At 27.2% G+C, this 27,626-nt stretch overlaps 2 protein-coding genes and 1 long non-coding RNA gene across 4 annotated transcripts in view; all 3 read right to left on the reverse strand.

The window, feature by feature from the left end:
• The window catches only part of LOC100213531 (protein phosphatase 1 regulatory subunit 37), a 40,024-nt gene extending 23,452 nt beyond the window's left edge, over positions 1–16,572 (reverse strand). The window contains exons 1-4 of one of the 2 annotated variants that reach the window (XM_065806195.1): positions 15,721–16,572; positions 15,415–15,512; positions 11,741–11,786; positions 6,439–6,539 (exon numbers count right to left, since the gene is read on the reverse strand). In XM_065806195.1, the coding sequence (XP_065662267.1) occupies positions 6,439–6,539; positions 11,741–11,786; positions 15,415–15,512; positions 15,721–16,360 (885 nt within the window). In that variant the 5' untranslated portion in view covers positions 16,361–16,572. The remainder of the gene's footprint in view (positions 1–6,438; positions 6,540–11,740; positions 11,787–15,414; positions 15,513–15,720) is intronic. The other variant, XM_065806196.1, reaches the window with a different exon arrangement.
• A 3,846-nt stretch (positions 16,573–20,418) lies between these two features.
• Positions 20,419–21,366, reverse strand: LOC136084895 (uncharacterized). Its single transcript, XR_010640928.1, has 2 exons — positions 21,228–21,366; positions 20,419–20,612 (listed from the first exon to the last, which is right to left on the reverse strand). It is a non-coding gene; the product is annotated as an uncharacterized LOC136084895 (long non-coding RNA).
• A 1,290-nt stretch (positions 21,367–22,656) lies between these two features.
• The window catches only part of LOC136084896 (uncharacterized), a 6,094-nt gene continuing 1,124 nt past the window's right edge, over positions 22,657–27,626 (reverse strand). Inside the window, exons 2-5 of the mRNA XM_065806197.1 lie at positions 25,168–27,626; positions 24,441–25,047; positions 24,139–24,360; positions 22,657–22,753 (exon numbers count right to left, since the gene is read on the reverse strand). The exon at positions 25,168–27,626 is cut by the window's right edge and continues 618 nt beyond it. Coding sequence (XP_065662269.1) covers positions 24,500–25,047; positions 25,168–25,693 — 1,074 coding nt within the window. The 5' untranslated portion in view covers positions 25,694–27,626 and the 3' untranslated portion in view covers positions 22,657–22,753; positions 24,139–24,360; positions 24,441–24,499. The remainder of the gene's footprint in view (positions 22,754–24,138; positions 24,361–24,440; positions 25,048–25,167) is intronic.

The following is a 27,626-nucleotide window of genomic DNA, read 5'->3' on the forward strand; positions in this document are numbered from 1 at the left end:
GTGTGGGATGTCTTTAAGAACTTTTCTAATCGTCTCCTTGCAAACATTTAAACCCAAACCTGACTTAATTGTTTTCAAACTTCTTGATGAATTTGATGCGAGTCGAACAATTCTGCGTTTTTCATGGTCTGAAACCCTAGATTTCTTTGGTTTCCTCTTGATTGTTGCATAATCTGTTGGATTTTTTAAGAAATTACGGATAACGTGATCCGATCTCTTCAATCTTCTAGCAATTTCTAGATTTGAAACTTTTTCTTGATGATAAGCCAATATTTGACCTTTTTCAATATCGGTAAGGACCTTTCCCTTCGGTATTTGGTTAAGTTCAACTTAATTTCGACAAGATAAAAAGTACTACAGAATATAAGAAATTTGCGACAAAACTTGTAAAAACTTTAGTGCGTCTATAGAAAATTGCCACGTGAATATTAAAAATTTAATTATTTTAATACAATCAAGACAATTAATAATCAGATGCATAATGGATCATTGTTTTTTTACATACACTTATTCAAAAGTTAGAACAATTTTATTACCACTGTAACACTGTAAATTCGCCAAATTCTACGTGCGTCTATAGAAAATGGTCGCAGTGTATATGTTATATGTGACTTTTTTTTTTACTTTCGAATGTTCAAAATGGAACATCTCACAGAGTTCATAACACTATAAAATAGTCACAAGTGAATTTTGAAATCAAAAATTTTAAAAATTTCTTGTGTAAGCAATAAAAAAGCAAGTTAAAATGTTAAAATGTTACTTAAAGCTGAAATAAAAAAACTTATTGCCAAAGTGACTGAAAAGGATGGAAAATTTTACCAGTGTGTGGCACTTAATGATTTTGTGAACACTAAAGGTTTAGTAAAAAAATTAAAGACTCTTCTTATAGAGTTAGTAATAAACTCAATCATTTGAAAAAATGTGTTGCTACCCCTGATATTTATAAAAAAAAATTTTTAAATACAGACGGCTGGTTTCAAAGTATTGAAAATGAAACATTCCTGAACAAAAGAATAGAAAAATTTTGCAATAATGCCTAGCAACGTGCTTGGTTTTGCAAGTGTAAATGATAAATAGAGTAAAAAAGAACTCATGAAAATCTCTAAAAAAGAATTGTTTACAAAATTTAAATTAGTTTTGAAGAAAAAGACTCCAATATATTTAACTTGAGTTTTCATTTAGGGTTGTGTGCAAGTGATGTTTTAAGATCCACACAATCAGAAACAATAACTTACACAAATAGAGCAAAAAAAAAAAAAAAACCAATGATTGACTTGGATTCCTCTTCTAACAAATCAAATAATAGTGGTAAGCAATTATCTATTTGCTTCTTGTTTTCTAAATAAAAAAGCTTAGTTAAAGCTTGGGATTTTTTAAACCAATTTTTAATAAAATATTTTGTTAAAAGTACTTAATTTGTTTTATGTCAAAAAATCATTTGTTTTGGATGATTTAAAATAATAAAAAGTTCATTGAGAGTTGACAAAATATAAAAATTAATATTGTATTTTTATAAAAAATTATTAAGTATAGATTTTTTCTTTTAAACCACCATTTTTGTGGATTATTAGGCTTTATTAGAATATGCCATTCTCTCATTATATATTGCACAAATAAAATATATGTTTTATATTTACTGATATTATTAAAAATGTAGATAGTAAAAAATTTTTTTTTACCATCTATATGAGATATAACCCCTGTAGATAATTAAAAAAAAAAAACATGTTCAGAAATTGAAGGTTTAAGTTCACACTCAGAGTATGCCAAAAAAGTTAATAAAAATAGTAAGAGGTGACACTGCATTTCTATCTTTAGAAAAGTCTGGGAGGTATCACATATTTAGAAAAGTGACATTTAAAATCAGCTGAAAAATTAACAATAAGAAGTTTATCAAATAATATATGTAAGCCTACGTATTTACTGAAAGTTTTTGCATGCCCCACAAGATTATGCCCTGGTTGTAAGAAAAACTTACAACCAGGTAACTTGAGATACTTTTACCAGTCATACATTACTGTAAGACTGGTAAAAGTATCTCAGGCATGGTTACTCTAAAATGGAAAAATGATGAGTCCTCAGCTCGCAAACCTCAAGAGATTGCTGAATATTATGAAGTATATGCAGTCTAGAAATAAATAGATATTTTAATAAAAATATGGAAAAAGGAACTTTTTCCATATTTTTATTAAAATATGGAAAAAGTTTTTATTAAAATATAGAACATGCTTCTGTCTAACTGCATAAGGTAAATCCCACAACTGTTCACCTCCTAAGACTAGCATCAATCTTGCTGAGAACACTTCTGAAGTTTTCAGAAAAGTAAAGGAATAAATAGGAACAAGAACAATTCTCTTTTTAAAAGAATTATTCAGATCAAAAATCTAGAAGCTCACTCAAACCTTTCTCATAACAGGTAAAAAATAATTAAGTAAAAACAACTATGATATCAGGTCAACGCTTGTTACACTTGGTAAGCAAGTCAAGGCTTGTTACACTGAAATATAATCAGGGACAAGCGCATCATTTGTTTTAGCATATTGTGAAAAGCTTAGTGGAAATCCTGTCAACACAACAAAGATAATGGAGAGATTGGAGTTGCATGAATGCTAATCCTTGTTGGCTTCTGACATTGGGATAATTAGCATTTTGTTAGGAATTTTGGTATATTCTATTTATAAGTTTTAAAATAATACATGAGGTAAGTAATATATTAAGAAGTGGTTTTTTTTTCACTTAATAATAAATTTATAAATTGCATTATTTTATACAAATGAAGAGGCCTTGAAGAAAAATATTATTATGGTGTGAAAAAACTTCTAAACTATTCCGGAAAGCTAAGAATATTTCAAATTTTGAATAATCACTATGAACAGTATTTATCTGCAGGATTTCTAGTAAAAAGAATAAAAGAATATAAAGTATCATCAAGTACAATGTAAATTGTAGTTAAAATTTACTACTAATCAAGTCAATATTTACCATTAATTACATATTTATCACTTTTAAAAGTATGAAAGATTATTATTTCCATATATTTAGAATGTTATCAATCCTTGTCTGCTCAAGACAAATCCTTAAGTATGATAAGAGTAGTTTCATTAGCAGAACTTCTGCTAGAATTTAACAATGCAGCATCATTTATAATGCAACTTTTGTCTGGATTTATTGACTGGGTCAAGAAAATTGGATGTCTTTGCAAAGACTACCAGGATGAAACATATGAAAGTAACACATGTAAAAATGAAATATTTAAAAGTTGTGGTAAACTTGATTACCACAACTGTTAAATTCTCTCTTGAAAACAATGAGAATATTTTATAAAGTTATTTATGATACCTATGGCTGTAAACTTGACACAAACTATTCAGTTTTGATTAGAAGTTCAAACTTACAAGGATGTGTAAGACTGCAAGATGAAGAAGTTGCTCTTTAAAAATTCAAGCTTAGTTATTGATAAACATTTTAACAATAAAATTTATTTAGTTTTTAGGTAAACAGCTCACAGTTACCTAGGTAAGGTACATACTGTAAATGCACTTTGGAAGCATTTGTTGATGTTAGTGACCTCTCCTTTAGGCAGTTTAATGAGCAGACATCTGAATCTTGCCATTCCAAGATAAAAAGTGCAGTAAACAAGCTTAAAGTCTTGCTGAACAGCAACAAGATAGAATCTAGTAATATAATAATGAAAGAATCTGTTCTACTTCATTCTACTTATATATATCTTAATATATATGTTATATGCATACAATATACTATGTACATAGGCATACTACGTTTATAAATTAATTTCAATCAGAACTTATCTTTTTTGACAACCAAAGAGCAATCTAGTGATGTTGATGCATAAATACAAAATTACAGAGCATGAAAAGTTGGTATACAAACATTAACTTTATGATTAACTTCACTGTTCTGTCAATTTCTGTAGATTTTTGATTTTAAGAAAATGATATTTCTTCAAGTTTGCAATGTCACTTTTCTAAAAAAGTAATACCTTCCAGATGGAAATGAAGTGTCCAGATGTCCATTTTACAATTTTATTTAATTTTTTAAAGTTATGAGTTTAAACCTAAATTTCTGAATTGTGGTTTGTCTCAGACATAAATAGGATTCTGGTCCCACTCCCCATTTGAGTTAAATTTTGAAAAAGTTAGGTTTATTTTTGCAAATATTGCTTTTATTCTGGTAAATTTATTTGTCTTACCATAATGTATAGAGCAGTGGTCAAGAACCACGGCTTGCATTTGGCTTATTTTGTTAAATTGTGGCTCTTTAACATGTCTAAATTACATTTATTTTAATTTTATTGAAACAAAAAACTTAATTTATTATAGTAAAAATATTTTTTCAAAAGTTTTTTTTTAATGCAATAAAATAATGATTTGAAGTTGCATAGAGTTACATTAAAATAAAGTAGGTAACTATTTATATGCTGAAACGCAGGTGTAAAAAAGTGTGTATAAAATTTGAATGCAAAAACATTTTATTTAAAACTGTAAATTTTGAATATAACATAAAATAGTATGAAAAAGTATGAAAATGGTATTGTTAGATTAGAAATGGAAATTAATTTACTTATGTTAAACTGTGACTCGGCTAACTTTTTAAACAACATTTCAATTTTGTCAAACATTTGTCTTCCAGATACAGTTGTAAACTGACATGGTAGTAAAAATAGTTAAAAATATTAAATCATTGCCAATTTCATTACTTGATGAACTTAATTGCTTTTGTTAAAAATGTTTGTCATCAAAAGCTTTTGAATACCCAGAGTTTAATGATAGTGATTCATATCAAAAGAAACTTTTTTGCTAGAGTTATGATAGCTTATGATTAGGATTATGATAGCTTAATCTTAACAATCTTAATAAGATATTGCAAAGACGAGACAATACTATACATTTAGACTATAGAAAATGAAGTTTCTATTGAAACTCAAATATCTCTCCTACTTTAAGATATTTTTAATCAAAATTAAATTTCTTCTGTTTAAAAAAGGAAGTGTTATTAAAATTAAGTATTTTTTGGCTGTAATTGAAAAAAATAAATTTTTTTTGCCAATCGAACAGTTCTGATTTCAGAAAGCAAAAAATTTACTTTGCAAATTTGACACATCCATTTATTGTAAATAGCAAATAAATAAATTTTAAACAAAAGGTCATTATAACTCAATTTGAACTTCAGTTTAGATTTCAGTATAGATTTGATATCAAATATATTTTGAAACCAGAATTAAAAAACTTTTAAAGAAATGCAGAAAAATTTGCAATAGATAAATAAAAAAACCTTCAACTTCTCAAAAAGAAGATCAAATTATATTTGAAGCATAAGAATAGTCTTCCTGAGAGTAAAAAACAACTTAAGGTGGTTGCATTTGAATTCTTGACAGTTATCAGATCAGCATATTATTGTGAGTAAATATTTACCAATATAGACATCACTAAAAGTAACTTAAGATAAAATGAATATTAACCTTGAATGTTGTCTAAAACTAAAGACCTCCATTTACGATAAAACAAATCTGTGAATCATTATACTCACAAAAATCTCACCAATCTTTTTGTTCAATTTTGTAAAATTGTTAGTTTGAATTATCTATTTATTTACTTTAAAATATTGAAATATCATTGAATATCTTTAAATAATAAGTTGTTAATAATATTTTCAGTTTTTTAAACTAGCATCCTTGCAGCTCTTGGTAAGTTTTTTAAAAAAATGATTAAGGAAAAATGAATAAAAAAATGAAAAAGGAAAAATGATTTTCTACTCAAAATATATTGCATGGTCGTCTTTAATTTTTACCATAAAATGTAAACTTCATTTTCTTTAAAAAAAAAATCAATTTAGAAGACTGGAAAAAGTTTATAAAAATTATCAATCTATCAATTAAATATATTTTTTTTAAATTGATAGATTGCTTGCCCAAACCAAAACCCTGAATAGTAGCAGCCCTTGTCACGTTATACCTATTTGTCAGTCCATGTAGCATCACTTCTTGCAAGTTATCAAGGGTAACATGCAAAATGTTACTTATTTGTCAGTTGATGTAGCAGCACTTCTTGTATGTGCTACCTATTTTTCAGTCAATGTAGCAGCCCTCCTTGCATGTTATGCCTATTTGTCAGTTGATTTATATACATTTCTTGGATGTACCTACTTTTTAGTCGATGTATGTAAGCAGTAACAAAATCAAAATAAAAACATTGAAATGTTTTTATTCTTATTAAAAATATTCCAGTATACAAAGTTACATTTTTGTGGTTGTTTTTTTAAAAAAAAAAAATTTAATTAGTTTCCTTGTTTAAATTCAATGGTTTTTACATAGAGTGTACTTTTTTTGCCACTTTTAAAAAAGTCGTTAAGAGCCGCAAAGTCTAAGAAAGCCATTAAAACACTTGTGAGGTAAGTTTACAAAAAGGTTAAAAAAGCAACCTCTTCTTCAAGAGAACAGTTCTCAATATCCAAATTTTCATATTGTACTCTTTTAAATATTGTTTCTAATGCTTCACATGATTTATTGTCCAACCGTGAACCTAAACAAAATATTATCATATGAACATAACAAATAATTTTATAGAAAGATAAGAAAATATGTTATTAAAACTTGACAAGGAAATTTAGTGACTAGATGCAAAGTCCTAAATATAATATATAAAACTTATAAAGAGTGTATAAACAAATTTTGTTTATATATTTATGTTTCATGCAAAATGCATTTCAAACTGTTTTATAACTTTCTGAATATTTTAAAATCTGCATTAAAAAAAACTTACAAATTTATATGAGAAAACAGGTGTTTAAAGTGAGATAAATGATACACAGGTACATGTAGCAAAGTTTGTAACTTTTTTTGGTGCAGGTTTGAATTAAGATTTGATTAACAATCAAAAATAACTTTTGCTGTTACTTTTGTTATTTTGATGTTACTAAGATAAATAATAGATTTTACTAAGATAAATAATAGATGTTACTAAGATAAGCCAGAAGTTTAAGATTTTCATTTCACTTAATATAATTGAAGGTTAAGAAAATAAATAATTTAAATTACTTGTAGGAAATTTTTTTCCGAAAATTGCAGCAGATCAAACTTTTATAAAAATTCACAACTCTTTTCCATATTATTATATTAGCCCTATGACGCTCAGAATTTTTTTTTCTTTTTTTTTAAATTTTCATAATAGTAATAGTTCTTCATGACTGAAACTTATACACACAAAAATACTTAATGTTTAAAAATTAACAAACTGGTATTCTTTTAAAAATAATAATTTTAAATAAAATCAATACATTTTAAAAATTAAAACTCACAAGTAATTAATGCTCAAATTACATGCAAATCTTAATAGTTTACTAAAGAATAGAAGTGTTTTAAATGAGGCAAATAAAAGTTTTCTCTTTTTATTTTCCTCTATTAAGATAGGTTGATGTTTGAAGAATTTATTACAATTCGATATTTAAAAAAAAAAAAGTACCAACACACAACTATAAATTTTAAATTTATTTAAAAATAAATTCATTGGAATGACTTTGCTTTAGCAAGAAAAAAAGATTAAACTAAAAAAAAAAAAAAGTACAGTTGGAAGAGAAAATATTCTCAGTTACATACAAAACTTTTAAATAATAATTTTATATTTCTGATTTTATGGAGTAAAGATATAAAATAATTTTTTATCTATGCTCATTTAAATCATTTTATAAACTGCTAATGTTAATTATTTATTAATAAAGTTATTAATTCTTCTGCACAGATACTATTTAAACTTGATACTTAGTACTAATTTGTTTTGTAATTGTTAAAAATCGTTATATAATCATTGTATGAAACAGTACTATAAAAATTACTTATGTTACATAAAACAAGATTTTACAATATATATATACTTTAAAGAATCCTATTATAGAAAATTTAAATTTATCTATAAATCATTCATTCATTTATTACATTTGCAGCAAAAATGAAACAATAAAAAGATTTAAAGAAAAAAAAGTGAATAAAAACAGTTAAATGAAAAAATGTTCTCAGTTAAATACAACAATTATTATATATTTTTATATTATAATGAAATATATTAAATATTTTTATTAAAATAATAATAAAACAAGAACTTCAATCATTGATGAAAAAAAGGATTTTTACCACCAGTAAAATGAAAGTAACCTAAAGAACTGAAGCAAAATAAATAATAGATATAGTTAACAGCGTTTATTCATCAACAAAGCAAATTAAAAAAGCATGTCGTAAACAATAAACTTTTTTTAACAGTTTTTTAAAATTTAAATAATTTTATAAAATTTTAGTATATGCATTTTCCAAATTACATCATGATTCAAAACTTTTTTTTTTCATTGCTGTTCAGTTGTTGACCGTTGACCGGCCATTATTTTTTATGCTGTAAATAAATATTAATAAAAAAGGAATAGTTAAAAAGTGGTAAAGCATCCACTTGGTATACAGACCTACTGTTCCCTGGAAATACCATTCTTAACTTGTTTCTCTGCATGAGTTTTAAGGTTGAGAGAAGTATATATCAATTTTATAAAATTTAAAAACTACTAGCCTTTTTGACTATGGTTGCATGGGCATTTTTAAGGTGAATATAGAAAAAAATTGCTTATTCAGTAAATTATAAGAAAAAAATTTGATAAGTGATTTTCTATTAATTTTTTATTGCTCTGTTTTAGTGCTCTGCTGGGAGGCTTTAGTACATACATTAACTATCTTATAGCCTGCTGCCACAAAGAAGTGCAACTACATTGACTCCTTTTTTTAAAAAAAACCTCAAAGCACTTAAGTTCCTGCTTTTTATAAAAGATTAGGAACATCCTACATTATAAAATATCAAATTTAAAATATGCATGTCATTTTACAATTATACAGTTAATCAATAATTTTTTTTATGTCATTAAACTCCTTAAGGCCACTACAGTTAAGGATGCTAATTCATTTTGGTTACAACCTTCTCACAACTCTTTCACTCTGAAAAATGAACCTTAACAAACAAGGTTGCTATGCAGAGAAGCAAGTTAAGTGCGGTACTACCAGGGACTTAATGGGGATCCATATCCAAAATTCTCGTTTATGAAGTGAGTCCTCATAACACTACACCACTACTGCATTAACAAATGAATCACTTTAATTTTAATCATTGAAAGATCACTGACTGAATAATACTCATTCACAAAATAGATGTTTTACAATTCATTCATTTTGGATTATATTATTATTCATTCAACAAATAAATAATCGCTCAGCAAATAAGTGGGAGTTAACTTTAACTTTTAAATTCTTTATTAAGAATTATAATAAAACATTTTTTTTTTTTTAATATTCTTTATCGTTTTAATTAATTTATTTAGAATTTAAATAAAACAATTTTTTTTCAGTTGTTTTTTTAAACTACCTTGTTTAGAATTTAAATAAAATATTTATCTGCTTTTATTTTAACTATTTAATTCAGAACTTTAACAAAATGTTCTTTTTTTGTTGTTTTTATCTATTTAAAATAAAAAATAAAGTTTTAAAATTATGAGGTCGACAAATAATTGCCGAATTTATATATATATATATATATATATATATATATATATATATATATATATATATATATATATATATATATATATACAAACATACATACATATCAGACTTTGCAATGAATAATTAACGCATTCGCGTAACAGAGTTTTTAATGCCATAAAATTCTTTTTATATGATTTTCATATTTATCCACATTAACTTTTTTGTTTCAAACTCCAAATATATTAAATTCAGGGTTTTTCTTTTTCTTGTTTAATGGCTGCTTATTATTAACTATTTCATATCCAGTTTTTTTTAAATTTCCACAAAAACAACTCTCTGAAGAACAAAACTCTTTTTATTATTGCAAGAAATCAGTGCAAAAAAGTATTGTCTCATGCTAATGGTCCATTATTTTAAGATTACTAAATCTTGTATTCTATCTCAGAAATTAGATTCTAGAGACTAAGGAAATTTTTAATAATCTTATTAATAAAGACAGATCTAATATTCCTTCTCTCATTCATGAGTCTAACCTTATTACCTCTTGAATCTAATGATTACACTCTTCTTGTCAACTTAAAGAAACAGGTTAATTGGTTGTTAAACATCTAAATCAGTCCTGTTTCTGTTGCTAAAGTTATTTCCCACTTGAACTCTTTTACAGCTTGTGGTTTGAACAACATTCTTGTCACATTTTTTATCATTCTCTAAACTATTAACAAGTAAATTTTGTTTTCCTTCCTGCTGGAAAATGGCATCTGTGGTTCCAATTTTTAGAAACTGAGATCACTCAAATCTTTCTAGGTATTGCCCAACCATTCTTCTCGTCACTATTAGAGGAGCCTTTGAGTTTTTAATTAACAAAATTCTAATATCTCACTATGAGTTTTGCAGCAAACTATCTGACAAATACAGTTTAAATTAGTAGTAAAACAACTCTCTTGTTTTACTCGTTTAGTTTGTTGGCATCTCTACCAATGCTTTCTCTTTATATTAGAATACCTTGTTTCAGCATCTGATAAAGATTGTGAGATATACAATAAAGGATAACTTAACAGTCCATGTCCATCTTAACAGTCCAATAAGGGTATTAACTATTATTATTTCTTGTGACTCTTTGGCCATTTCAATTTGGTGAAAAGTTACCCTGAGATCAATTTTAACAAAATATTTCATTCCTGTCATTTTATGTAAAATAGTCTCAATATTTGAAATATGATATGAATTTGAGCATATCTTTTATCTAATACCTATTTTGCAATCTGCACATATCTGTAAATCTCCATCTGTTTTTTTAACAACCACAAGTGGTGAGGCCTACTTGGAGGAACTTATTTATCACTGATGATCATAATGTGAATAGGAAGAGGTCAAAATTCAAAATAAGTTGGTTTTATGCCATTTTTTAATAGTAATTTACTTTGTAATTAATTAAACCTCTATAAACAATAGGTTTTATACTATTAACTAAGTTTGTTGAATTAATATTTGATGCATCAGAAAATTGGATATTATATACTATACATTATTAACTTTAAATGATAGAAATATTGGAATAGAGAAATAATAACAATTAATATAAAAGTATATCTAGAAAAATTACAATCATATTTATAAAGTATATTTGAATATCCACAATAACTTATATACAAAACAATATTATGAAAAACTTAAAACATATTGAGCATAGTGTAAAAATAATATTTTAAATAATTTTACTGCAGATTTTAAAAATAAATAGTCTAAATTAAAGGAATATTTCTATAAATGAATCAGTGTTTTTTAAAAGGGCAAATTTGCTCAAGAAGTTTTGAGCAAATTCACCCTTTTAAAAAAAACTGATTCAAATATTGTAAACACAATATTATTAAAAAAGAAAAATAATTTTCTGCTAGGAATATAAATCAAGTTCTTATATTATTTATACTATTTATCTTTATATTTATATTATATATCTTTATATTATTTCTAAATATAAAGACAAATTATTTAGCTAAAGCCACGAAACAACTTTGATGTCTGAAGCAATAACTTCCTATTCCACTAACTGCAACTTTGCATTCCTTGACAACAGCTTTGTCATTAAAGTTGTTAAAATAAGAATGGAAGAAATAATTCTGAATTATTCTATTCAAAAAATTAACTATTATTAAACTATTATATCTAATTATTTATCAACATGTTATTTAAGAAAATTAAAATGTAAAAACAAACCTCGAAGCACTAAAGTTCCAGCTCTTTGTGAAAGATCAGGAACATCCTACATTAATAAACATCAAATTTACAATATGCATGTCATTTTATAGAGTTACAGTTATTCAATAATTTTTTTTTTTTGTAAATATCATTTACCTCCTTAAAGCCACTACAGTTAAGGATGCTAACTTATTGTGGTTACAGCCCTTTCTCAACTCTTTAACTCCGAAAAATGAACCTCGATAAACGAGGTTGCTACGCAGAGAAACAAGTTGAGTGCGATACTACCAGAAACGTAATGGGGATCCACATCCATTCCCGTTTATGAAGTGAGCCCTCATAACACTACACCACTACTGCATTAACAAATAAACCATTTTCATTTTAATTGTTGAATAATTACTAACTGAATAATACTCATTCACCAAATAGATGTTTAACAATTATATGTTAGATGTATATATTTGTTTCTACAAAGATTATATTATTATTCATTCATTTTGGAATATATTATTATTCATTCAGTGAATAAATAATTGTTCAGCAAGTGAGCAGAAGTTACCTTTAACTTTAAAATTCTTTATTAAGAATTATAACAAAACGCTGCTTTTTGTGTGTGTGTGCCTGTGCGTGTGTGTGCGTGCGTGCGTGCGTGCGTGTGTGTGTGTGTGTGTGTGTGTGTGTGTGTGTGTGTGTGTGTGTGTGTGTGTGTGTGTGTGTGTATTTATGTTAGATTTTAATTAAAATATTTGTTTTTTTTTTTAACTATTTTATTTAGAATTTGAACAAAACAATTGTTCTTTAGTTGTGTTTTTAAACTGTGTTTAAAATTTAAATAAAACATTTTGCTGTTTTATTATAGAAAAAGGAGCATAAAGTTGAGTCACCAGCAAATAAAGCTACTTTAAAATGTGAGATTGTGAGGAATATCATCAATTTAGATAAGAAACAAAACAGGACCAAGGATAGAACCTAGAGGTACCCTAAATGTTACTGGAAATGAAGAAAAATTTTGGACAATGACAAGCACGATAAACCTTACCGAAAGCTTTACATATATTAAGTTGAAAAATCACTTTAGTAATGAAAGCTAGAGTGATTTAGATGCAGTATCAGATTTACACTTTTCGGGGCCCTTGACAAACAGAAATTTGGGTCTTTTATTTAATGAAAAATGTTTTATTTGAGTTATTTTAAAACAAAATATCACAAGTTAAATAAACTTGTTCAAACCAATCTTTTTCTTGCTTTTTTATTACGGAATGCAATTAGCAAATCATCGAAATTTAATCTTCTCATTTTATCATGATTATTTGACATTAAAATATTACTAAATATTGCTAAATTATTTAACATAACTTGACTCATGAGATTGACCATGGAATATGTTTTAACTAAAAGTTCAAACTTTGAAAAAGTGCCCTCACCATACCAATAGCTACCACTAAACATAAGAAAACTTGTAAAACAGTTTCAGTGTTTGAAAAAAAAAGTTATTGAATGTTCATCAATAACAATTTTATACATTAGAGGACATCCATAAAGTATGTATGCATTAAAACCTCTGTTTTAATACCCCTCCCCCCTTGTACACAACTGTATGCTTTGGATAGTGTCCTCCTTCTTCTACATATGTATGCATTATTTATTACAATATTCATTCTTTCCTCATTGCATTTTTTTTTTTTCAAAAGATTAAAAGCAAAAAAAACTAATTTGAATTAGTTAAATTAGTTTATCTATGTTACATAACATATTATTGATGTTTTAAACTCGCAAAATTCTACTTAAAAAAAAAATTTAAAAAAATCAAGTTTTAAAAAGATAAAGAGATAGTCAAACCATACCATAGGTACTTGCTGTCTTTAACACCCCCTCCTCTTTCTTGTATGCATCCGCACATTTTTGGGTAACTCCCCCTGCCCCACATCTGCATACATACTTGATGGAAGACCCCTTGTTTTTCGACGGTCAAAATGATGATGTCACCTTGATAATTTTTTTTTAGGCATTGTTATAACTTATAATACAGGTATCAAACATCACTACTAATGAAAAATATACTACTGTATTTTTCGTTTTTTTAAAAATATTTTTCGATTTTTCTAAATACAGCCTTTTAAATAAACATTATATAAATGTTGAGTCAACATAAAACTTATTGCTAACTTATTTATGACAAAATTAGCAATATCTCAATTTTATTTTAGTAAAAAATTATTGTTAAAGTCTTTTTGAGGGCAATAATAAATTTGTACTTTATATTTTTTTTGTGCCTGGGTAGGTCAAAAGGTTCTCTATCAACTACCTTTGACAAAAAAAGAAATAGTTATAAAAATTTTTTTTTATCTTTGTACGACTGTAGACCTTTCATAAATAATACTCCAATGGAGATGACATTGAGCTGGTCTGTTTTTAACTCAAAAACTAGTAGTGTCACTCAAACAAGTTTCCACTAACCTGCATCATTTGATCTGTTATTATGATACAATTCAGCAATATTCTTCTTCTCATTATAATTTTGAAGTGGGCTGTTTGGTTTCTGGCAAATTAACTTGATATAAATTTGGATCTAGCAATAGCTCTTTTAATTGAATTGACGCAACATTTTGGCAGAAAACCATCATTAGTACAGAAAGAAACATGCCCAGTATCTTAATCATATTAATTTTAAATTTCAACTATATAACCTCTAATAGCAATTTTTTCTCTAGGAATATCTTCTGATTTAAAATTAGATACAACAGTTGCACAAAAAAGTGAAAACCATGGAGTAAAACGAGGCTTGACTTGAATCCGACAAAAGGAATAAAAACTTCAAGTTACGTACGAAGTGCATTTATCAGTAAAGCACTTATTAAATATATGTGCTATAATAATAATAACATAATAATAAAAACTTCAAAGTTATCTATTAACTAAAGTCTGGTACAAATTAATCAATCGCTATTTCAGATAGTTCGAAGCCTCTTATAAATATTAAAATACTTTGAATAATAATAATTTTATATAACAAAATTATTGAAACCTTTCATAAATAATTACTAAATAAAAAAATAATCATGAAATGATTATCTGAAATTTCAGCAGTTAGTTGAATACATGATCATGTTGAATTGTAAATCTCTTCATCAACAGTATTAAAGAACTTTATATAAAAAAATTATTGAAACCTTTCAGAAATAATTACTAAATAATAAAATAACCATGAAATGATTGTCTGAAATTTACAAAAATAATAAATAGATATGTTGTAATTTTGATCTATATCTTTATTTTAAATGTCATCTTGATCTTACCCTTTTTATCTTTTTTACTTGTAAAAATTAAGTTGTTATTAGTACTTTTATCTGGTATATTTTATCAAAATTAATGTAAGTTATTGTAGGTAATCAGTTTTCAGGTAGGTCAGGTGAAATAAATAATTGATTGATTTTAAATTGATGAAACTATCAGGAGAACAGATACAATACATATATCAAAATATTTTAAGGTCTCTGAAGGACTCTAAAACATTTCACATTTTCATTTATTTTTATTCTTATGCCAAACCTTAATTATAGGAAACTTTATAGAGGGTGGAGCCAAAAAAGTTCACTTTTTTAGAACATTATTATATTAAAATATATTGGAAAATTTAAAAAACATTATTATTACCACAAAATATGAACTAAAAATACCAATATCATTACCTGAAATTGTTTTATTACTTTCTCTAATGGTTTACAGCGAAGCTTTTGACAAGTATTTCGATAAAATGAAATTACTTCAGTATGAGTAGGTGTTCGTGCTGTAATAAAAAACTGTTGATAGTTTCCAAAACAAATAACAAAAACCGTTTTTTGTAAGAATAATTTAATTCACCAACAATAAAAGTTCATCTAGTTTGGCATAAACACTCATGAATTTAATACTTCTATGCATGTATATATTTTCATTTTTTTTTTTTTTAATTATCTTTGGGCTAAAACAATATTAAATTTATTTGAAAACCTTACCATTTAACCATGGATCATAAGGCTCAATATATTCGGATACAATTTTTTCACCTTCTACGAAAGTTATTTTTTTAGGTTTATTTGAAACTTTTATTTCAGTTTCACAACCATTTTCTACATCTTCATGTTTCTTTGACTTTAAACAAGATACTAATGGATTTTTTCCACCTTTTCTCTCTGCAATTTTTTTAATTTTCTCTAAACTTTTATTGTTTGTTGGTGGCAATGATAAAATTGCAGTTTCTACTGAAGATTGTATTGTTAATGATTCATGTTGGACAGTATTTTTATTATTAGATATTAAATCAAATAATGGAGGTTGATCTTGATTAACATTACAAGAACTTTGATGTTTATCAATTTCATACTCAAAATTGTTTAATTTTTCAAAACCAATATCTTTTTCACTTAGGTTATTAACACTTATATTACTATCTAAATTTGAACCAATATCATCAGAAAATGAATGTAACTTCGTTGAAGTAATAGAGATATCGGACTCTCCAAATTTTTTAGTTAGTGAAATTCCATTCTCTGACAACTCGTTTCCATAATACTCTATATGCTTCTTGCTACACGGAGGCCGATCTAAAGCTAATTCTTCTTTACCAGCTTCTAATGCAAGGTCAAAGTTTTCCATTTAAATCATTGATCAAGTTCTATAGATAACCTAAAAACAAGCTATGCACCTTAGGGTAGATTATTTTATTAGCAAATTTCTTCATGTATCTCGATAACGATATTAAATTAATATTACTTAAATTAAATAAGGATATTTAAATTTGTGATGTTTTTTTTAACTGTTTTCAAGAAGAGCTGGGTTCTACATCATGAAATCCGTCGGCATTGTATAAAGAAAGGTAACGCATCTCTAATTCGATTCATCAACGTATTCTTCAAAATTGCGATTGCTTATATATAAACAACTAGATTATATATAAACTGCTAGTAGATTATATATGCAACTAGATTATATATAAACTGATTATATATAAACTGCTTATTATATAATAATATTTATTATATGTATATATATATATATATATATATATATATATATATATATATATATATATATATATATATATATATATATCAGTGTTTGGAAGAACATGTTCCTAAAGGAACGGATTCCCAGAACGAACTCCTTTCTTGAGGAACGAAGCTTGGAACTGGTTCCTTTTAAAACAACGAAACGAGGAACGAGAACGAATTCTTTTTTCTGAGGATCGTGAACGAAAAGCAAAAGTTCCTCAAAAATTTATAAATTTGCTTTCCGTCAACGTATAAATATAACGCCTTATAGTTGGTTTCACACTTCAAAAATAAGGTAGTAGCTACAACAACAGACAGTGGCTCTAATTTTATAAAAGCTTTTAAATCGTATCCTGCTTCCGAAAATTCAGAGAATGATGAGAATAGTGATGACGATGACAATGATAACTTTTACAATGAAAATATAAGTTTGTATGAAATCTTGGACAAAAATATCCATGAACAAGAAGAGAGTGAATTATTTGTTCAGTTACCAGAGCATTTTTGATGTGCGAGTCATACACTAGGCTTAATAGCAAAAAGTGATGTTGAGAAAATGGTACAGAATTTACCCAGTAATTTTAGGAAAATTTATAGAAAAGCAATGGGTAAGTGTTCATCTTTATCGAGTAAACAAAGTATGTCAAATAGAGTTGCAGAAAAAATTCACAATACACTAGATGTTTATTTTAAAACACCAAATAAAACAAGATGGAACTGTACCTATAATAGCTTATTAAAATCAAAAAATATTTGTCAGACTCTAATGGACATAACAAAATGAGCAATATAATGGATTCCTGTAAAATACAACGATTCACAAATCAAGAAGTTTAATTAATTCAAGAGTAACGGGTAATGCGGAAGTTATCGGACAAATCCTAATTTCATTATTTGACCATAATAATTAGTTTTTGTGGTTTTATGCGTAGGCATAAACGTTCTATAAAATATAAACTTTATTATTTGAAACACAATTATTCAAAATGAGATTAAATACAGCTGAACGAGAATCTTTTCGATAGCTACTAAAAATGTTTTTTGTAAATAAACCTAATCTAAAAAAAAAAAGTTGTAAATCATTTTAAAAAGGAAGGGTTTGCTCGAAGTAGAATATATGATAACCTAAAAAGACTTGAAACTGTTCAATCGTTTTCTGATAGAAAGCACTCTGGTCGTCCGACATCCTGGACTAGAGAAAAGTAAGCCGAATTAACGAGACTTGTCAACAATCGAAAAGGGGTCAGTCAGAGAAAAATAGGTATTAAATTCGGTGTAAATCAATCGACAATTGGTCGTCAGTTAAAAAAAATGAATATTAAATATAAAAAATGTGAAAAGACTCCAAAATACACTATAAAACAACAAATAAAGGCAAAGAAAAGAAGCAGGAAACTAGTTAACCAACTCTATTACACAAAATCGCTTCTAGTCATCGATGACGAAAAATACTTTTGTTTTGCAGGGGACAACATGCCTGGAAATTCTGGATACTACACAAACAACAAAAAGATATGCCCAGAAAGTGTTTGTTTTATAGAAAAAGAGAAATTTCAAAAAAAATTATTAATGTGGATAGCCATATCTGACCGTGGTATGTCTGAGCCATTGTTTCGCACTTCCAAGGCTGTAGCAATCAATTCATCAATCTATATTAATGAATGTTTAGAAAAACAACTTCTTCCATTTATTTACAAGTATCATGGAGACTTTAACTATTTATTTTGGCCAGATTTAGCAAGTTCTCATTATTCTAAAGATTCTCTAAATTGGATGGACCAATGTGTCTATTACGTTGATAAAGAATCCAATCCCCCAAATGTGCCTCAAGCACGACCAATTGAAATTTTTTGTGGACATTTGGCACAGAAGGTTTACGAGGGAGATTGACAAGCTTCAACAGAGGAAGTTTTGATTGATCGCATTAAACTAAAACTACAAGAAACTGATTTAAACTTTTTACAGTCGCATATGAAAGGCGTCAGAGCAAAATTGAGATCAATTGCAGATGGTGGTGTTTTTTCATATAAAAAATAATATATTTTTATTAAAAGATAAATGCTTTATTTAAAAAAAATAAAATAGTAGTTTGTTTTTTTATTTATAAATAAGTTATTGATGTTTTTATTTTGTCCGATAACTTCCGCATCACCCGTTACTGTGAAGTAATGACTCCTCTTGCCCAATAATAAGACTTTTTCAAGGAGAAGAATTGATGTTTATGGGGGGTAATTATTATCTACACTTTATGCTTTGGATAAAAAACTAACTTCTTTGCAACAAAAAAGTTTGAACTTTTGTGGTCCACTTGTCAACACAGTAAAATCTTCAGTTCAAACTCGATTTAGTACTATATGGGAAAAAAAAGAACTGATATTAGCATCATGTTTGTTACCTCGTTTCAAATTGTTATGACTTGATGGTGTCAAACGTTTCACAACCGAAGCCTATTTTAAATCGTTGTTTGAAAATGTGGATCATAGCTCTAGTTTAGCAATTTGTGAAATTGATACTTCTTCGCGTAAAGCAATTGAAGGTCCATCTAAAGAAGACTTTTTCTGTTTACCAGTAGACAGCAAATGTATTAAAAGTTCTGGTATTGACGAGTTAGAATTATATCTAAAATCACAATCGAAAGAGTTATCTTTATTATTATTATACCCAGCAGTTAAGAAGGGTTTTTTTTAGAACTTAACACACCTCTTCCATCCAGTGCGCCAGTCGAGCAGCTTTTTTCAACAGGGTGAAATGTGATGACTGAAAAAAGATACAAATTGGGTGACTTTTTATTTGAAAAATTAGTTTTGTTGAAACAAAATAAAGTTGGTGTTTAAAATTTTCTTTGTTTTCATATTTTTTCCAATAACATTTTATGTTTATGCTTTCGAACAGAAATTAGTATGTAACTTAAATGTGTCTAAATTACAGACAGAAGCAGACTAGGAACGAAATTGGAACAAATTTCTGTTTTTCAGGAATTTAGAAAAAGTTCTTTTTTTAGATAAGAAACGAGGATCTGGAACGAGTTCTTATTAAACGAAAAGAACGAGGAACAGAACGAGATCCTTTTTCTCAAAAAGAAAAAATAAAGAAACACTCCCTGACATCCAATACAATAATATAGTTGCAACTTCTGATCTAGATAAAGCTATTCTATTCAATATTTATTTTGCTAACACTTTTTTAAACGAAAAAATAACACTAATACCACCATTTGACCAAACATATAAAAACTAATACCACCATTTGACCAAACATATAAAAACTAATACCACCATTTGACCAAACATATAAAAATCTAAATCACTTTCAATTAATATTGATCTGAGTCCAGAAAGTGTTGAAACATACCTCAAAATTCTAACTAAATCACCAGGCCCTTACAAATTACACCCAACAACCCAGTCGGCAAATTTAGTTGTAAATGCGCATTAGAAACTCGTTTAAATACGTATCGATGTGGCATGTATGTTAGCCATTTTATCGTGTCGAACACGCATTAGAAATACGCATTAGAAGCGTATAGACAGGTATACAATACGACGCCTACTGAGTTATTATTATTAACTAATATGAATTCATAACATAATGATAATGACTAGCAGTAAGCAACCCGTAATACGGGTTATGAGTTATTAAATCATTAATAACAATAAAAACACATTAATAACTTGATATATTATCTAAAATATTAAATACAAATTTATCTATAAATATTTTAACTTTGACTCCGTATCAGCAACGTCATTGCTTATAGGTAACGACATAAAGACCGCATTAAGATCAGTTGAGTTCTTTTTAAAATCTGTCACAACACAAGTACCAGAAAAGGAAAGTTAAGTAAAGCCTACAAATACCTAAAAAAAGACATGAAAAAAAAAATTACAATTTTTAATTACAAAAGTACTATTTGCATTTTATTGTTAGTAGAATTAGGATAATAATAACAGAAAATATATATTCTATCTACAGAATAATTAAAAAAGATTATAAAAAGGCTAGACAACACAAAGTAGTAACATTGGCAAATAACACCACAACTTAATAAGATATTTAATTAACTTAAATACTTGGACTAAAAAGATTTTATTTACTACAATATTTGAACAATCAAGGAACAATTAAACAATTAAAGTTAAACAATTTGTGAAAATATATCATAAAATAGCAAGCAACTCGTAAAATATTTCTTATAAATGGTCATTATCATTTGTGGTATTAAGAAATATGTAAGAGCTCAGTAATTACATAAGTTTTATTAAATCTCCCTCTCATCTAAGAGAGAGAGAGAGAGAGAGAGAGAGAGAGAGAGAGAGAGAGAGAGAGAGAGAGAGAGAGAGAGAGAGAGAGAGAGAGAGAGAGAGAGAGAAGGAAAGCGTTTCCAAAGCAGCAAGTTAACAAAAGTAAAAAAACACGGAATAAATAGTAGTAATTAGTTTTATTATGTTACCAGTAAACAAAATTATTTTTACCTTGATTAAAAGCTCATTTCCAGCATTTCATAATTAAGCTCCAGCTTCTCTCTAACTGTTGACTAATGATTAATAGATTAAATTTCATATCATACTAAATTTACAAAAATTAAAACCATGTTTCAACAGTAAGCTAACTAATCAAGAGATGACAAAGGAAAGACAAACTTAAAAAAAAATGAAGAAAGAACATAATTATGATAGAAATTATAAAAAAAATTAAAATAATTTAAATTTAAAATTGTTACTATAAATAGTTAAACTCATACTTTGCTTTGTTCTAAAGTGTCTAAAGTAAAATCAAATTAACAGACATTAACTGAATTCTGTCAAGTAAGTTTTCTGCTCGCCGAGCAGCATTTCTTACATTTCAACGATTAATTTCATCCTGCCTAGATCTATTTTTTTCATTTGACAACTATTTTCAGTTGCCTTACATTAATAACTTTGCATTTACATTAATAACTTTGTTGCATTTACATTAATAACTTTGTTGAGCTTTAATACTATCTATTTTAATTTCACTATTATCATTAAACATATTACAAGTAATCTTACTATTGTTACAACTAAATAAATGAACATAAAAGAATCTTATAAATTGTGATCTTTTCTAATTAAAGACTTTATTTAAACTTAAGATTTATTGAAATCCATATCTTTTTATATGCTTATATACATAGGTCTATCAAAAATATTAAACGATAATTATTTACGTTTATCAAAAATCTTAAACAATATTTATTTACATCAATTATTTTCATTTTAACAAAGAATCGAGACTAAATGCACAAAATTATTTTTACTTTAATGCACAAAAATAATAAATGCACAATCTTGTATAAAAAATTGAAGCAATTTCAGTCAGTATATTTTACTCTTAAGTAATTATATATATATATATATATATATATATATATATATATATATATATATATATATATATATATATATATATATATATGTATATATATATATATATATATATATATATATATATATATATATATATATATATATATATATATATATATATATATATATATGTATATATATATATATAAATATATATGTATATATATATATAAATATATATATATATATATATATATATATTCACATACCTTTAAAAAATGGTATAACACTTTACACAATGAAATATGGAAAAACATCATCATTTTTTTCAACTACTTTCAAAAAGAATTTATTTATTTTTTCTATTCTGTTTTTTTTTCTAAGAAAGAATATTTATATAGATGCAGAGAAATATAAAATATACTGAAATATAGGCAAATTTAAGTTTATAAACTTTCATGTCAACAAATTACAGTCACTTTTCCATGTTAAATACATAAAATATATATCTAATATAATATATATCAAATATAAAATAAATCTAATATAAAATAAAACAAAATAGTAATCTTACTCAAACCAGTATCAGTTACACCGTGTGAAGTAACTAAAAAACACTTAAGTTCTTTTCAATCGTTCGAAAAAATAACTTTCAGCTTTTTCCAATAGCACTAAAAAATAAAACAAAACTTGCTTAGCTGAGTTGCCTAATTTATAAGAATCTGAAAACAAATAAGTAAAAAACTAAGAACAAACAAACATTTATTTGTTAGAACTACTATATTTAAACAAATTAAATTAAACAAAGAATAACGGCAATTCTCCTTAAAGGCTAAAAAAAATTTTCACCTTAAATTTGCGTGCAGACCTTGCTTGTAAAACCATGTAAATAAGAAACACATTAAGAAAAACCTAGAAACTACTTAAAAATGACATATGCAACATTGAAGTTTGAACATTGACTGGACTAATTATTAGCAGATGTTTTTCAAAAATTAATAAAAATTTACATACATTCGTTCTTTTATATCGCATAAATCTATCATATGATAAATCTGAAATGAAAAAATGTAATGGATAAGTAAATACAAAGAAAAACATCATATATGAATCGAAAATGATAGAGATAAGATGTCATGATAAGAGAGTAGTATTTGTTAAGTATTGTTATTTCATGTTAGCTTTTAGAAAACAAATAATGTTGGTACATCATGGTTCTAAAAATTTAAATTGAGATGTATATACGGCAAAATGTATATACAGCAAAATGATTTTTCTTGAGTGGCTTTTAGTGAATGATTTAAAGCAGTGAGTTTCAATAATAAAACCACTTATAATTTTTAACAATAGACACCAACATAAAGGTAAGTCAAATGTAACAACATTAGTAACATAAATAACAACTTTACGCAAAATCTTGCTCAACACATTCGTGTCCAATGTCAGAACTGAATTTAAATAGAATAGATCGATCGAATTTAAATAGAATGAGACAATCAAATTTTTTATTGGTCGAAGCTATTTAGAATCGAATTTGAACTTTCTTTGTTAGGATAGAATCATTTACAGTCGAATTTTTTAGGATCAAATTTTTTTAATTAAGTTATTAAAACTTGTTTCAGTCGAATAATATAGAACCACCATCAAGAACCGAATCTTCTAGAATCGAATCAGTTAAACAAATAAAAAATTTAATGTATGCAATAGTATATTAAATAGTACATTAAATAAACACATTTATAAAATCTGCTGTTGGTCCTATGCATACTGGACAGTGATTAATAAAACTACTTTGAATAGCTTCAGCACATCGCTGACATAGGCAAAGATGTGCTGAAGGCAAGGAAAAACAACAACTTGAAGATTGTTGACGAGACAAACTTTGCAGACATTTTCAATTGGTCAACAGTTTGTTCCTAAAAAAAGTGTAAATATAAAACGTCTAACTAGTAGATGGTCTCCACCTGTCAAGAACAACAACAACAAACCCCTAACATGAATACAATGCAGTAAATACTTTTTGTTTATTGTTAAAAATTGTAATTAATTATCTAACCTGTTCAATGAAATCTTGAACTTCCTGATCACTTGGCATTTTCATATCGTTGTTGAGGAATGATGCTTCAAGAAATTTAGTTGCAGTCCATTCACCACTTGCAAGCTTTTCTTCGTACCCACGAAGACGCTCATGCTGCCTTTGATGATCTTGATGCAGATCTCTTCTAGGTTGGGAACCATTTCGGATCTGGAGCATCTCAACTTCCATTGGATAGACAACCTATTTAAAATTGATAGTTTTAAGGATAGGATCTCAACTGCTGCATCAAAACACTAAAGTGCTATTATATAAAGACTTACATTTTATTAAAGCTCGTCTAAGAAACGCCAAAACCCAGGGTGTGCTGTCATTTAACGATTCATCTTGGAGAGTAAGGATTCAGACAGGTTGTTAGTACAATGACGCAGGCCATGAACAGAAAACATCTCAGGAGATTTTTGTCACTGTGATGGTTAGCTTCAGCTTTTAGTTTGTCAACGTCAGGCCTTACTAAATTGGGTGGTAACAAGCACATGGAAATAAACTCACAACACCATTTTCTAATGATTGGGTCATTATTCCTTGCGTATTCCATCTGCAGACCAATGGCTTTAATCTTTTTGAGAGTTGCCTGGGCATAATGAAATCTGCAACCGGTTACTCTTATGTTTGGAAAAACAGCTTTGACAGAGTTTCCGATGGCAGTTTCATAGTCAGTCATCACAGTCTGTGGCACTAAAGTTGGAGAAAGTTTGCAAAGCTTTTTAAAAGCACGTAGGTAGAGACCTTCTTTTCGTTCAGTCATTAAGACATGCAGAACAGACACAATCATTGTTCCTAACTCCAGTGAAATATTGAACAGCTGAACACCATGGCAGATGGCAAGAACCACACGAAATGTAGCATCAACAAACAGGATAGTGGTTTCTGAAAAAGCAAAATTATTAACATTTTAAAATAGCTGGAATCTAAACTAATAAAAAATTATTTTAGGTTAGGTTCCCCCATTTTGATATTGAAATGAATTATAGCTTAAAAATGATTTACCTGACAAATATTTCAGCAGTGTTGAAGAACAAAAGAACAAAACTAGTTGATCCTCAAACTCTACAAGGCCTTTGTAGATGTTAGAAAATGGATAAGGCTGCAACATGTTTAGAACTGCTTCATTTGGAGATTTAGGGTTTGTGTTATAGCGACTTCTTCGTGCACTCTGTAGAATTTGTTCACACTTTCTAAAAGTAAGTGCAGCCTTAACACCTTCATTTGAGGACTGGATGACATTGTTATAGATTTCACGCAAAGGTAGCTGTGTAGTTGAAGCCATGTTTCGCATTTTCTCAAGAGCTGGAAAGTGATCAAAATTTTGGGGCCTAGTTCCACAAGTGCGGCCATGTATTGTCTCAAGTAAATTAGTTAACAAAACTATTTTTGCACTTCTGTCACAAAGATGACGGTGCTTACACTTGAGATACACAAAACCATTGTTTTCCTTATTTTTGATGGAGCTAAAGTCCCCTGCAACATACACAAATGTTTTCCTTTTGTCACCTTCAATTTTTCTGTATTCCATTTGGCAATTTTAAATAGAAACAAAGCTTGATATATTTTCACATGCATTCATTGGATTTTACAATGTTTACATAAAATTTTGCAACCAAAAAAATATATTGTTTTCGAAAATAATAAAAACCTTTTTTTGAAGGATTATGTTTTAACCTTTAACCACTTTAACCTTTAACACAAAAACCAGTTTGAAAAAATTATGCTGTCTTTGAACTGCATCACAAATGCATTAAATTACAGTTGTAAAAAAATTTGATTGTAAAAAAACTCGATGTTAAATTAATCGGCTGTGAAAAGTAATTAAGTTTTGAAATAACAAATTTGATTGTAAAAAAATCGACTGTACAAATTTGACTTTAAAAAATTCGATACTAAATAATTCGGTTGTGAAAAGTAATGCAATGTAATCACTTACATTATTTTTTATAGCTCTTAATTTTGATGACAAAAAACATAAAGTAGAGTTAGGAGCACGATGTTTAGCAGCACTGAACATACCCATGACTTCTTCTGCATCAATATTATGAAGCCTGGCTGTCTGCGTCTCTTTTATAAGTTGTTCTGATACCTCCAAATTAAAATATCTTTTATACTGTCTTTCTAAAACAGCAATAATTGTTGATAAACATGATACAATCATTTGTATCCTGTGGATACAATCATTTGAATCATTCAACTTCTTTGTCTTTTGGGCACACCAAAGCAATTTCTTCAAAGATCTTATCATTTTCAATTATATTTCCGAACAAATCTTTTGTGCTTAATAACAATATAGGATTGTCTTTTACATGATAAAGATTTTTTTAAACATTTTCAACCAATTTTATCCCTTCAATATGACTTAAACTTCCTGTAGCTGACTGATAAAGTAATGTCATCCATGGTCCTGGTAAAGTCTTTCCCAATAGCCCTAAGACGCACATTTCTTTTTTAGCTGTTTCATTAATAAAGTCTATTCTTAAACTACTTTGTAGCCCTCCACATGAAACTGTACTGGTACTTAAAAATTTAATAAATAAGTTGTAGTGCTAGATTAATATACCACATATATGAAACAAAATATGCAATCTGTTCCCTCTGTAACGGAGAATGAGTCCTTTGGGAAGTTTTATCTCATCTAAAAAGATTTTAAAACCTTTAGGATCTCCTTTACCATCTTTGTATCGCATCTTATTCAATTGTAAGACTATATTACCAGCGATACAATCTTTCCCAAACAGCACTCCATTATGTGTTTCAATCATTTTTAATGCAGACCTGCAAGAGCTGGATATTGTTTCAAGAGGGTGTAAGTGACAATTAAGTTCATTTAAAACTTTTCCCCATGAAGAATTCATTAGCTGAACAGTTGCATGATTAGTGGCAACACGGTCAGTCATAGAGTTTGTAATGTTTTGAATAATTTTTGAGTGGCTCTTTTGATAGTCACAATTATGGAAATCAGAATACAAAAAGGCAAGTTGATCTATTGAAGATACAACATGAGTTTAATAATCGTGTGCAGTACCACCTGACAACTGATCTATTGCTATAACATGACACTGTGTTTTGGTTGTAAAATGAATAGAGTTTATATGTACTCCTTCTTGGGTTGTTGCATCAAACCCAAGGGTAAATTTTTGGAAACAAAATTGGAATACTTTTTTGTTGGTACCTGGTTAACAATGGCATCATAAATCATTAATCGTAGCAGCCATGCAAATGTTTTTTTATCTTTTTTGAATGGCAAATGTTCATTAGCAGAATTCTTTAACTTATCCAATTTGTATAGCAAGTTCATATTTTCATGTTCTAGACCCTTTATCCAGTTATCTTTAATCAAATTGATATATAGTTTTTCTTTCTTTTTAAGCTTTATTATCTTTATATGTTTTTTTAAACATTTATTTTCTTTTAGTATCAAACTTTTTGCTGAAACTAAAATTGAAATAGTTAAGTTT

Source organism: Hydra vulgaris, chromosome 09 (assembly GCF_038396675.1).
Source record: "Hydra vulgaris chromosome 09, alternate assembly HydraT2T_AEP".
In the NCBI taxonomy this organism is placed as follows: Eukaryota; Metazoa; Cnidaria; class Hydrozoa; order Anthoathecata; family Hydridae; genus Hydra; species Hydra vulgaris.